The sequence below is a fragment of the Aythya fuligula genome, chromosome 5 (assembly GCF_009819795.1).
Source record: "Aythya fuligula isolate bAytFul2 chromosome 5, bAytFul2.pri, whole genome shotgun sequence".
Lineage (NCBI taxonomy): Eukaryota > Metazoa > Chordata > Aves > Anseriformes > Anatidae > Aythya > Aythya fuligula.
This window is the reverse complement of record NC_045563.1, coordinates 39,170,253-39,182,489: the sequence shown is the minus strand read 5'-3', so window position 1 is coordinate 39,182,489 and position 12,237 is coordinate 39,170,253. Positions and strand designations below refer to the sequence as shown.

Here is a 12,237-nt window from a genome sequence, read left to right as displayed (position 1 = left end):
AATACACAGGAGTAGACAATTTATTAAGAGCTGCTTCATTACTTGTTTTGTGTCCCTGCTTTGTTTATTGTACAGCTAATCGAAAATAAAATCATGTTCTCTTCTTTTATCATGACTTTTGACACTAGATCTGTCATTTGAATTTCGTAAACATTGACTTGTGGGTATGGACTGTTCTTTATTTCTTTTCATACTCAGCATTTTCTACTTGGAAATAATAGAAATGCCATATAATCAAACCCATATACCTAGTGCTTTAGCAACTGTGTTAAAAAGGTAGCAAGTTACTGAGAGACACTTCAGAGAGTTGTACTTCACCACTGCCATGTCCAGATAAGCTTTCCTTCTCCGATTTTCTCTTCAGAATCTCAGTGTCCTTCTTTACAATTAATTATTTTCTGATGAGAATGCTTATTAATTATCAAGTCTGGCATAAAGTAAAAAGTTCTATTGATATAAACACTTTTCAGAAGTTTTTATTTCAGCAAAATCTAAACTGTATGAGCAAAATCTAAAGCAAGTTTATGGGATAAGGAAAATAATAGTTCTCTGAGCCTAAGACTTCTCTCAGAAGAATTTGCACATCAAACATTATGAAGCAGGCATTATTTAGTTGACAGACTGCACTACAGATTTGATCACCAAAAAAAAAGTTTTGCCCAGGCCTTGTCAAAGGTCCTAGGTATGAGACAACTGAAGTACTCTGGCAGGAAATTCTGTATTTCTTGACATCCAGGTTACTGAAAGAATTGCTATAGTGCACCATTTGCCATCTGTGAAAGTAGAGAACAATTCCAGTCTGTCGTGGAGGGCTGAGGATAGTACAGTGCTCTTGGGGTCTGACCTTTAGTAAAATTATCTAATATACCCCAAAAATGGGTTGCCTTGTGCTAGAATGCCATAAAAAAGGGCACAAGGGTCTTTTAATATCTTACCACTGCGTGTTTTCATGAATCTTGGAACAAACTGAAGGATGACTAAGAGTTAACTGAGGCATGTGTTGGGAACATATGTACATGTAAGATGTTGTTAGGAGATACTTGGAGTGTAGATCACTGGAGAGTCCTTAGGGATCTATTTGATTTCTTCCATTATGTCCCATCTATTGTTTTTTATTATTCTAGCTTGCTTTTTTTTTCCCAGGTTCTACATTCCCGTTACTGAATTCTTGTTCTAAATTCTACTCCCAATGGCAAAATTCAGAAACAGCTGGCTGCCTTTCCTCATCCTCTCTCCTGTTTTTTATTTCCCAATGGAAAACCAGGATCTATTGAGAAGACATCTGCCTGTGTCATTGTCAGAATGATAGCTAAAAGGAAGAAAGTCAGGGAATCCCAGCCTGGTCTTGTGAAGCTTTATTGGGATGGAGTCTAGGTGGTGCTGGAACAAAGGGCATATGAAGGAATATCACTAGTCACACGTCAGATAGTTTTCAAGGCTTACTTAGAAGCTGAGAGTTGTATGCTTCACTGAAACACTCAAATAGTAGGCTGTAGATCAAAAATGATGTCATTCATATTCAATTCAGGCATTTCTGCATTTCTTTTTGTAAATAATTTTGAAGCCTGAAAGATGTTGGTACAGAGTTCTTATACTAAGGTACTAATGTATTAAGGTATGTTTCCCTGTTTTCACCGTGAAGAAATACTTGTAAGGGAGATAGTATCACAACTATTAATAAATGATGCTGTGAGCAATAAAACTAATAAAGCTTAATTTCTGATGGATTTCTATTTTATTGTTGATAACAGTTTCTGATTGAAACTTAACCCACTGTTGGGTCATTTAAATGGTCTCACATTTGAATTTTCAAATATGAGAAAATGTGAAAATACCATGATGAAGCTTTTTAGGGGGAATTATATTTTCTCTCCTCTACAAAATTGCTCACTCTCCCCTACCCCCAAATTTCTGGAATTTTATAGTTTTCTAGACAAGTATACCATGTCAGATTTAGTTGGAATCAGCTATTTGACTCAGTTACTCTAAAAAAATCAAAAAGAGACAGTTACCTTTTAACTTATAATGTCTTGCCTTTACAAAAATATGACTTTGATTTTTCTGCAATTAACATTTTAAAATGATTATTTAATTTCTTCTCAACTATGACCGTCAGATAATATTTTTGTCATCAATCTTTTTTTTCTCCCCATTAAAGGTATGCTGCTGGTTATTTTCTGTGGGAAATTTTGTATGATAATCTTTCAAACTGTATTTTACTCCTATGATTTCTTTCTTAAACTGTCAATTTCTCACATTTCCTTCATTCTGTTTACCAGTGCTAACTACTTTTTCCAGTAGATATAAATTTTTAAAGTAGAGTTTGTTTGCTTGTTGTTTGCTTGTTGTTATATTAGACCACACCTCTAGGTTTGGTCTAATAGAACTTTCTAGGGTCCATCTTTCCATTTATCTTCTGACATTTTTTTTGTCGTTGTTGTTGTTTTGGTTTTTATTTATTTATTTATTTTCCCTAAATTATTATTACACTTTCTTTACCATCTTCTAGGTAGGTTTTAGTTTTTATATTGCAGGTCCCCATAACAGTATTCCTAAGATGCTAAGATGCTGCTTTTCTGAGCTGTCAGGTATGTTTAATGCAAACGTACAAGATGGTCCTCCAGTAGCTAGGGAAGTTAGTTCAGGTTCAGGAGGACTGAAATTTCATTTTAGTTAATATCATGCTTCCTTTCTGAATTTCCCTATGTCAGTCAGGTCAGGTTTATAAAGTTAGAGAGATTCTTATTAGGCTTTTACAAAACACCTTTACAAAGGTAGGTAAAATAAGTTAGATGTATAGCATGCTTGCCATTAGAAATCTAAAAATATCTTACAATTCTTTGTCCATCCTTAGTTGAGAAAATTAGCTATCAGCATTTTCCTCTTAAAGGAAGTATTTTTTTTCTTGCTATTGTGCAGATAAAAATGACAATCTTATTGGTAAGAAACTATATCAATTTCTAAAGTTTGTTTGCTTCATTTTGTTACATTTTAATTCCATTTGTAAGGTGTATCACAGACGATAAGGAAGTCTTCCTAGCTGTCTTTGTTTTTGGAGGTTAAGGTAGCCCCTTTAATCTCAAGAGTTAGTGATTTTTCTTTTCTCTTAATTATCCTATTATTTTGACAGATAGGTTAGACATGTAAGCTCCTGACATACTTGCCAGAAATCTGTAAATATTTCAGGATTATCATGAGCAATACAGAAGGCAAAACATTTGCAAAGGATACCTTCTCAAATTGTTTGAAGTAGTATGAAGATTTCTAGCAAAACAAGAAAATATTTCTCAGTTTTTTTCTTGTTCCTACCAAAATTTCTTGCTCATAAATAATTCCTAGCTATAAAGAGTGACTCAACCATATTGCATATATGCAATTGTTGGAATCTGCTGTAATGAAAAGACAATTTCATGTTTCAAATAATTTCTGAATTAGAGAAGTTTAGAGAAAGAGAGAATGAAGAAGCTTCTGAGATTATGCTGCTTAATGCAGTTATTTCACTGACTACTGTCATCATGTGTGATTTGAAATGCTCCTTCCAGGAACTATGTTGTGTTTTCTCTTTCATATTCTTATTATTCTTTACCTCATATATTCTAAACAAATCTTTAATCTTTGTCTTGTCTTGTCTTGCTGTTTTCTGTTCTCTTCTTCTTTAGCCTGTTCTGCAAACTAGCTGCTCTTGTTAGACATAGGATCTCAATTTTTGGTAAGTTGTTAAGAAAGATCTTAATAAAGTTAAAAACATGAAGAATGTGTAACAGTTATTTCTATCTTAACTGAACCTTTTTTCAAGCTATAAGCTTGAGGAATACCTCTTTTAAAGGTACTGGTAGGAAAATTATGAAAGAAATTTATAAACTACAGGATACAAAGCTCATAATATTTCAGGGTCAAGTGGTAAAAATGATCCCTAAGTAAACACCAATTTCTCTTTTCAATTCTTTTATACAAATGTACTTAAGAAAATGAATGTTAGTTCTGGAACCAGACCTAACTCCTGGGGTGGAAGATGTATTCCATGTTCTGTTTAACCTGCGTATTTCCAGTAGTGACATTTTAGATTATTAGATTATCCTACATTTTCTGTGCTATTGTGCTCTTACAGTATCTCTTTCTAAACAGGTAGTGATTCTACAACAATGGTTAACTGCCTGCACATCTTAGCTCAGTCTCTTGACACTCGGTAAGTTTTAAAAAATTGTACCAACTACTACACTACATAGGCATCACATAGTTTTTTGGGGCAATTAGACTATTCCTGTATTATTTACTCTGTATTTGTAATTACTGATAAAATTTGTAATTACTGATAAAATTTGTAATTACTGATAAAAAAAACTAGTAGTTTCAGTATAACAACCTCCATATTAGCACATGTAGGGGTTCATTGTCTGTGATTAAAGTATTGAAAACTCCTGTCAAGCTCTCCAAGAGCATTTGAGGACTTTATGGAGAGAGATAAGTGACACAAACTTTGGAACTGCAAGTATTGATGCTTGTAGATAGCTATTGTTCTATAGTAGGTATCTACTGTTCTAATACAACAGTTCAGTACATCGTTCAAAATTTGGCATTAGAAGTGCCAATATGAGAATGTATGGGCTTTTTACTCACTTCTACCCTGTACCACTAAAATGCTAATGTAGATTTAAATACCATCTAGGATAGTTTTCTTATCTGATCTGTTTTCTGGCCTGCTTATGTTGTGCAGCAACTTGACAATGCGCATGACACAGGAGAACTTCATCAAACATTTGGAGAAAAGTGCAAGATTAAGGAATGGGACTGGAATGCTTGCATGAATGCTGCGTTTTCTAGATTTAGGGTGTTTTGAAGATAGATAAATGTGTATCCTGATTTGCATACCTAGTTACTGTGGCATCCATAAAAATTTAGGGGATGGTGATGTTTTCTGGGAAGGCATTGTCATACAGATCACAAAAACAGGAACAAGAAGTCTGCGAAAGCAGATTCTTTGCTGTTATTATTTTGTATGAAATACTACAACAAAATTGTTGCTTATATGGCTATTTAGGTACTACTGTCCAATTCATAATATAAAGTACACTGCAACCTGTGTATCTTCAAAGACTGATAGAATGTAAGTAATGTGTAGTTCACATATCTGTAGTATATTGTAGATCAATGTAAAATTAATATTTTTCCTTTATTATTTTTCAGAACTGTTATGAAATCGGGATCTGAGTTAGTTAAAGCTGGATTACGTGCCTTTTTTGAAAATGCAGCTGAAGATCTGGAAAAAACTTCAGAAAATCTTAAACTTGGAAAATTTACCCATTCACGAACACAAATCAAGGGTGTTTCACAGAATATCAATTATACTACAGTAGCATTGTTACCTGTCTTGACATCAATTTTTGAGCATATTTCACAGTATCAGTTTGGAGTTGATTTACTTTGTAAGTACTTTTTTTTAGATTTTGAATTATTTTATGTTATAATACTTTTTTTTAAAAATAATTAATGCAGGAATTCAAAGGAATTGATTTCCTTTTAGTAACAGATGTATTTCCAGCACTAATGCTTTTAAAGTTTCCTTGATTTTTTTATTATTATTATTTTTTTGCATATTTTAACTTACAATTATCAAAATGCTTCCTTGAGATGCAGCAATATGCTATTCTAAAATTTCTTAACTATATTTGGGGATTACAGTTCCATAGCAGAAGGTGATTCAAAGATAGATAGCAAATAAAAAGCTTTAAGAAGGTGGGGAGCCTCTAGATCATGTTTCTAGGGGCTATATATGCAGACTGAATGAGGTTTAAGTTAAATTACATTCCGCAAATGTGATGGTCTGCACAATTTTTTTTTAACAAATATCTGCTGGCTTCTTTGAATGTCTGATGATCTGTTTTGGAATGCATGTAGATGACATGTAAGTATCAGAGAAGTTGAAGATAAATAAAAGTTTTAGACACCATGTATTCATTGGTTAAAATTACATTGTTTTATATTTAGAAAGTAGTCTTTAGCTGAATAAATACTGATTACCTGCTTCTTCTTTTCCTCTAGTGGGTGATGTACAGGTTTCATGTTATAGAATTCTTTGTAGCCTCTATTCCCTTGGGACTGGGAAGAACATCTATGTTGAAAGGTATTGAGTGAAAAACTCAGCTTGCAAAATTTTCTTAGGAGTTTGTTGTGTATGTAATAAAGCATTTTGAATGAAAAGGGAATCTGAAACAGTGTGAACATGTTTAAAATACACTTTAGGTGGAATGTAGTTGCCTATATCTCAGAGTTCGGTTCTACACAAAAAAATGCCAAACTGAATAAAAGCAAAACAAATAATCCTGCGTATTGCTGTGTATCGTCAGGGAGTTTAGTTCAACCATCGGGAAAACTAAATTTTTCCATGGGTCACCATTAAGCTTCCCAAAGTTTGGCTAGTGCATATTACCAGACATGCCTGTGTGGTAAGTAGGTCGAGTACTTAATGTCTGTCTTACACATAAATCTAAACAGAGTTCTCAGAACAGTTGTCTAGAACATAAAATCCTAACAATATGTAGAGCGTTCTGACACCCTTTAGCTCTACAAAGGAATTCCATTTACCAGTTAGTTGTGTTTTAAAAAGAGTGGGTCTTAAATTCTTTAGAGAATCTACTGCTTACAGTATGTTCCAAAACCTGGATTTCAGATCCTCTTCCTTTAGAAGAGGCTCATATCTGTATCTGCTACTTCAGAAAAAGGAACCATAATTGCTAGTCTATCAAAAGACAGGAGTAAAGGTAATTCATTAACCCTTCGTATTCTTCTGAAGCCTATATTTTAGGCACTGTACGTGATCTTAAAAGTTTAAAATTTACACGGTCTAAGAGATACTAAACTGGAAGAAATAGAGCTCTGTAGTCAAGTTAGGATGGCATTTGCATAGGAATGCTGTTCTCCACTTCCATCTATCCAGAATTTATTCAGTAATTGTTCCATGTAAAATGCAAGAGCTGTCTGGTGGGCAGTTCCTCTTTCTTCCCATGTGCATGCATGTATGTGTGTGCAAAATCTCTTTTTCACATATCTGCACATTTAGCCATTTATATGTGCATCGCTAAGTTATAAAGCTGCACTTTTTTTTTTCTTTTTTTCTTCTTTCTAGACTTAAAAATCTTTAATACACTTTGACACAGATCTTGTAGGCAAAATAGAAAGTGCCTCACCCTCACTCTAACAATAGGAGTCAGGATGATCTCACAGGAAATAAAATTGATCATCTTTTAATTGCTTTTTGAGGGAAGAGCTCAAAGCACAGGTCTCCACTTAGTTGGCAAGAGCCATAAGCACTGGATGTTAGGCATGGGTGTAGCAAAGCAATGAATATAAAAAGAAAAGATAGAGCGTGACCACTGACCTACACTTTTTGCATGTTGTAGACATGTTTTCTGTAGTCTGTAGTTACACTGAGAGAGAGACAGTTCACCTTTAATGTAAAACATTTGGTGTGGGGTATTTTTTAAAAAATGTATTCCTGTACCATTGTAATTTCCAATAATTTGGTTCATGTGAGAAATAATTTTTTTCAAAATTGTCAAATAGTGCTTGTGTTACAAAGATAAACTGAATCTGCAGTAAATGTTAATGTTGCTTTATAATGCATGCTAGATATTGGAAGCCCAGTGAAAGACTTTTTTCCTCTGATAACTTTTAGTATCTGTCATATACAGGCAGCGCCCTGCACTTGGTGAGTGCTTAGCATCTCTTGCAGCAGCCATTCCGGTAGCATTTCTTGAACCTTCTCTCAACCATTACAACCCATTGTCTGTCTTCAACACAAAAAGTGCAAGAGAAAGAGCAAGTAAGTAATGTTCCTCAGGAAAAAATAAATAAATGATTGAATAAAGCTGTTTGCTTCTCCCCAAATATTAGAAAGAAATTGTTTGTTTGTTTGTTTTTAAATGAGAAAACTGCTACTATCACTATATCGTTGCTTGTCATTTTAGCCTTGCTGAGACTATGTTAGCATTATTCCCTTTCTTCTCACATGTCAGTGTTTTTCTGAACATCATGTTTGAATTCTTTGCTGAAGTTGAATACAGTAATATTTGAAGCTTAACCTAATACATCCACATTATAGAAGGTTTTAGCAAATTGTACAGTTATGTGCTCTGACTAGCAACACGCTAGTTTTTAAGTTTTTTAGTTTTAAATGGTTTTTATTCATGTGAACACAAAAGTTATTTATGCTACCTGGTTGTCTTACCAGTACTCTAATGCAATTCAATATTGGGAGTTCCTGGCAGAATTTGACTGATTCTGTGAAACTTTAATCAAGGGAGCAGAAGTCCCTCTACACAGTTTTTCTTCACATGCTTCTATTTCACTTATTCTTTACAGACTCTCAGGAGGTAGATTTGCTGAGTTCATAAACAAAGTACACTTAAGTTTTAGTCTTACCCATAACCTTGAGCTGGTCATAATATTACTAAAAGCCTGTTTGTATCCTGAAATGGATTTGATTTTTTTGCAGGTGAACATGAAAGTTGTGAATGATTGTGATAACTATGGCCAGTGTTTTTCTAATATTGATACAAGCTCTCAGTTTTTCCACTTCTACATAGTTGGGCTCGTTAGCAGAAAACTGCTGGACACTATATGTGTGAGGCTGCTATTGTCTACATCAGTGCTATATGCACATCATCAGAAAGACATAACTTATTAGATAAGAGACTCTTGTATGTCCCAAAGTCTTGTTATTTATGTCTGCCCAAGATGGTGACAGAAAACAAACAAAAAAACAGTGAAAATGGTGTTTGTATTTTTTATGTAGATGATCTCCTGTATTTTGTTAATTAATCTTTTCGTTTTTTACCTTTTCTACCTGCAGTTTTAGGTATGCCTGATACAGTAGAGGAGATGTGTCCGGAGATCCCCCAGTTGGATGGACTAATAAAGGAAATTAATGATTTAGCAGAGTCTGGAGCAAGGTATACTGAAATGCCTCATGTAATTGAGGTTATCTTACCCATGCTATGCAACTATTTGTCCTACTGGTGGGAACGAGGGTCTGAGAGTGTTCCTGAAAGTGCTGGGCCTTTCTGTACGATGATAACATCTGAACATCTAAGCATCATTCTGGGAAACATTCTGAAAATCATTAACAACAATCTGGGAATAGATGAAGCATCTTGGATGAAGAGAATTGCAGGTACTGTAAATATTTTTTAAGAGTAGTTGTATCTAATAATATTTAATTCCTATGCTACAATTTACCGTATTACCCAGTGATACAATATTTTTTTTAATTAAAAGCAGCAGGAAGAAGGTCAGGTAAAAAGCAGATAAAGAACAATAAGAGATCATCCTTCTTTTCTGAAGTTCGTTATTATTTTTATGTGTGCACCATAGCATCACTGTAAGCAGAGAGCTTTCTATACAACAGAATGGATTTTGAAAATATTATCTTCCCTAAATACTGTATAAAAGCCTTAGTACTTAATTTGGAGTTGTAAATACCATTAAGCCTCAAGACACCAAAGAATTGGGCAGTGCAGTAGAGTGTATAAATACTGTGATTTTTGTTCATAAAGTATTAAGTCAAAGGGAAAAAATGATATATGGTGAAGAAAAAAAAAAAAAAAGTAGTAACTAGCATTCAGAAGTAGTTTCTTTGTCAAATACTAAATGAGTAGAAAAATTCTCAAAATGTCCTGTAAGATTTTGCAGACAGCTAGCTGAAAGAATGTACTATATACAAATGTTAGCATTCATCTTAGGGTAGGAATACAGTATACCATATGGTGAGTCAAGAAAATCTATATAAAAGTAGCCTTGTCCTGCTAAATTGTAATGCTATATCGGGACTGGGTTTTAAGAATTATTTTACATACTGAAAGGTTTTAAGCTAATAATAAGAATTCCATTAAAATTTAGTAAGAAGTTCTTTGCTTAATTATGGAGACCAGTGCTTCCAGTTTTGTAGACACTGTTAACCTACAAAAGCAGATAATGTACTAGTGTGGTTGTTGAAAGGATTTTTGACTTAGGTGGTCTGTATCATCTTACTAATGTTTCCACAACATGGATCTATGATCTTGAATGAGTCACTCGTTCTCTGTATGTTAGCTTGCTGAAGTCAAAAGACAAATTTTTCTAGAACACTGCCTTCTGACTATTTTAAACATTGTATTAAAAAACAAACAAACAAACAAAAACAGAAAAGAAACTTCCCAAAAAGCTATTTTTTTGAGGACTGTGTGACTCGATCCTTATTTTATTGAGATTCCATCAAGGTTAGAGACATATGAAAATCTATGAAAATCTATTAGAGACAGTCAAAAGAAGGAGCCCTCATGGTGGCCTACAGCTTTCTCACCAGGAGTAGTGGAAAGGCAGGCACTGGTCTCTGCTGTCTGGTGACAGCAACAGGACCTGAAGGAATGAAAATGGCATTGAGCTATGACGGGGAATGTTCAGGTTGGATGTTAGAAAAGGTGTTTCACGGGAAGGGTGGTCAGGCATTGGAACAGGCTCCCCAGGGAAAAGGTCATGAAAGCAAGCCTGTCAGAATTCAAGAATTGTTTGGACAGTGCTCTCAGAAGTAAGGTTTTATTTTTGGATGGTCCTGTATGGATCCAGGAGTCAGACTCAATGATCCTTGTGGGTGCCTTTCCAACCTGGAATACTCTACGACATAATACTGAAATACATATAATCTGAATTCCCAGTAACTGGCTTTTAATCTCTCAATATAAATGGTTGAGAAAGCTGTATTCATAGTATAATTAATAGTTTTATGGTGCTCCAGAAATATGTGGAGCGCTACGACCTTTGTTTTCTATAACCACAGAGGATTCATATTAATACAATTAAAAGCATCAATTGTGTATTAATCGTAGGGTCATATGTATTTTTATGTGTAGTTTATGCTCAGCCTATCATCAGCAAAGCCAGACCAGATCTGCTGAAAACTCACTTTATTCCAACACTGGAGAAATTGAAGAAGAAAGCTATAAAGATTGTGATGGAAGAGGAGCAACTGAAAGCAGACAGTAAAACTGACACCCAGGAAGCTGAGCTACTCATTCTCGATGAATTTGCTGTTCTTTGTAGAGACCTCTATGCCTTCTATCCAATGTTGATACGTTATGTAGACAACAACAGGTAAATAATTAATAAACTGATATTTATTAGTTAATTTACTTGGAATCTGTGATCAGATAATCAGGAAGAAAATAATGCATTTCATGTTTTACTGAATTCAGATCCTAAGTATTTTAAGATTCTTAATTTACAGGATTGGATATGCTGAATTCACATCTTTTTCTCACAAGCATTTTGGCTTATTTGGTTGTATTATAACTGCAGTGTTACTGTGGAGAACTCATATCCCGACCAGAGTTTTCATGTGTATTACAGCATCCCAATGTCATTACACAGGAGTATACCTTTTGAAAATTAAAAAATGGCTAAAAACCTTAACTATTGAAGGGGTGAAAAGCTATTTTGCCTCAATTGAATCTATATATCTAGGTAATACTACAAAAATGTTTATCTTCTCTGTTTGCGTTTCTTTAAGAAGGAGATAAAAATGTTTGAACAATGTTGTTTTGCCTTTTGAATAACCAGATTTTCTACTCAACAGTTTACTTAAGGATTATTCCGTACCTACACTTTCCTTATCCTTTGTCCCAGACCACGTTCCTGAGATCCTCTTGAGAAGAGTATTTGAAGTATCTATAGTATCTAAGTATCTACAGTATTTTAATGCTATTCTTAACAACACTGCTCTAACATACACAATCAGTGTCCACTTAAATTTTTTTAGTAACAGGATAGCTAAGATAGCTAAGAGCATTTTCATTGCATGCACGTTCATTTATGCTGTGAACCAATTTACTCCTTCTAGATGCACTAGGCTTTACTAAATCAGATGTTGTTGGCAGGAGAACACTTAATTTTTAAAAACACAGACTTCACTAAGCTGTACAGAAATCCAACTACGGGGATGGAGTTAATGAGGATTAAATTTAAATGTTACAATTCCTTTCATGGAGGCTGTCAGATGCCTGAACATGAGCTGGCAATGTGCCCAGGTGGCATTCCGGCTTGTATCAGGAATAGCGTAGCCAGAAGGCACAGGGAGGGGATCGCCCTTTTGTACTCTGCTCCAGTGAGGCCACACCTTGAGTACTGTGTTCAGTTTTGGGCCTCTCAGTACTAGAATGGCATTGAGGCCCTGGAACATGTCCAGAGAAGGGCTACAAAGCTTGTGAA

The 12,237-nt window shown here is 34.5% G+C and overlaps 1 protein-coding gene across 8 annotated transcripts in view; it reads left to right on the top strand.

Moving 5' to 3' along the window:
• The window catches only part of RYR3 (ryanodine receptor 3), a 218,861-nt gene that overhangs the window by 157,981 nt on the left and 48,643 nt on the right, over nucleotides 1-12,237 (top strand). For all 8 annotated transcript variants that reach the window (XM_032189404.1, XM_032189403.1, XM_032189400.1 and 5 more), the window contains 7 exons: nucleotides 3,660-3,709; nucleotides 4,126-4,186; nucleotides 5,185-5,423; nucleotides 6,040-6,121; nucleotides 7,689-7,819; nucleotides 8,849-9,169; nucleotides 10,884-11,124. In XM_032189404.1, coding sequence (XP_032045295.1) covers nucleotides 3,660-3,709; nucleotides 4,126-4,186; nucleotides 5,185-5,423; nucleotides 6,040-6,121; nucleotides 7,689-7,819; nucleotides 8,849-9,169; nucleotides 10,884-11,124 — 1,125 coding nt within the window. The remainder of the gene's footprint in view (nucleotides 1-3,659; nucleotides 3,710-4,125; nucleotides 4,187-5,184; nucleotides 5,424-6,039; nucleotides 6,122-7,688; nucleotides 7,820-8,848; nucleotides 9,170-10,883; nucleotides 11,125-12,237) is intronic.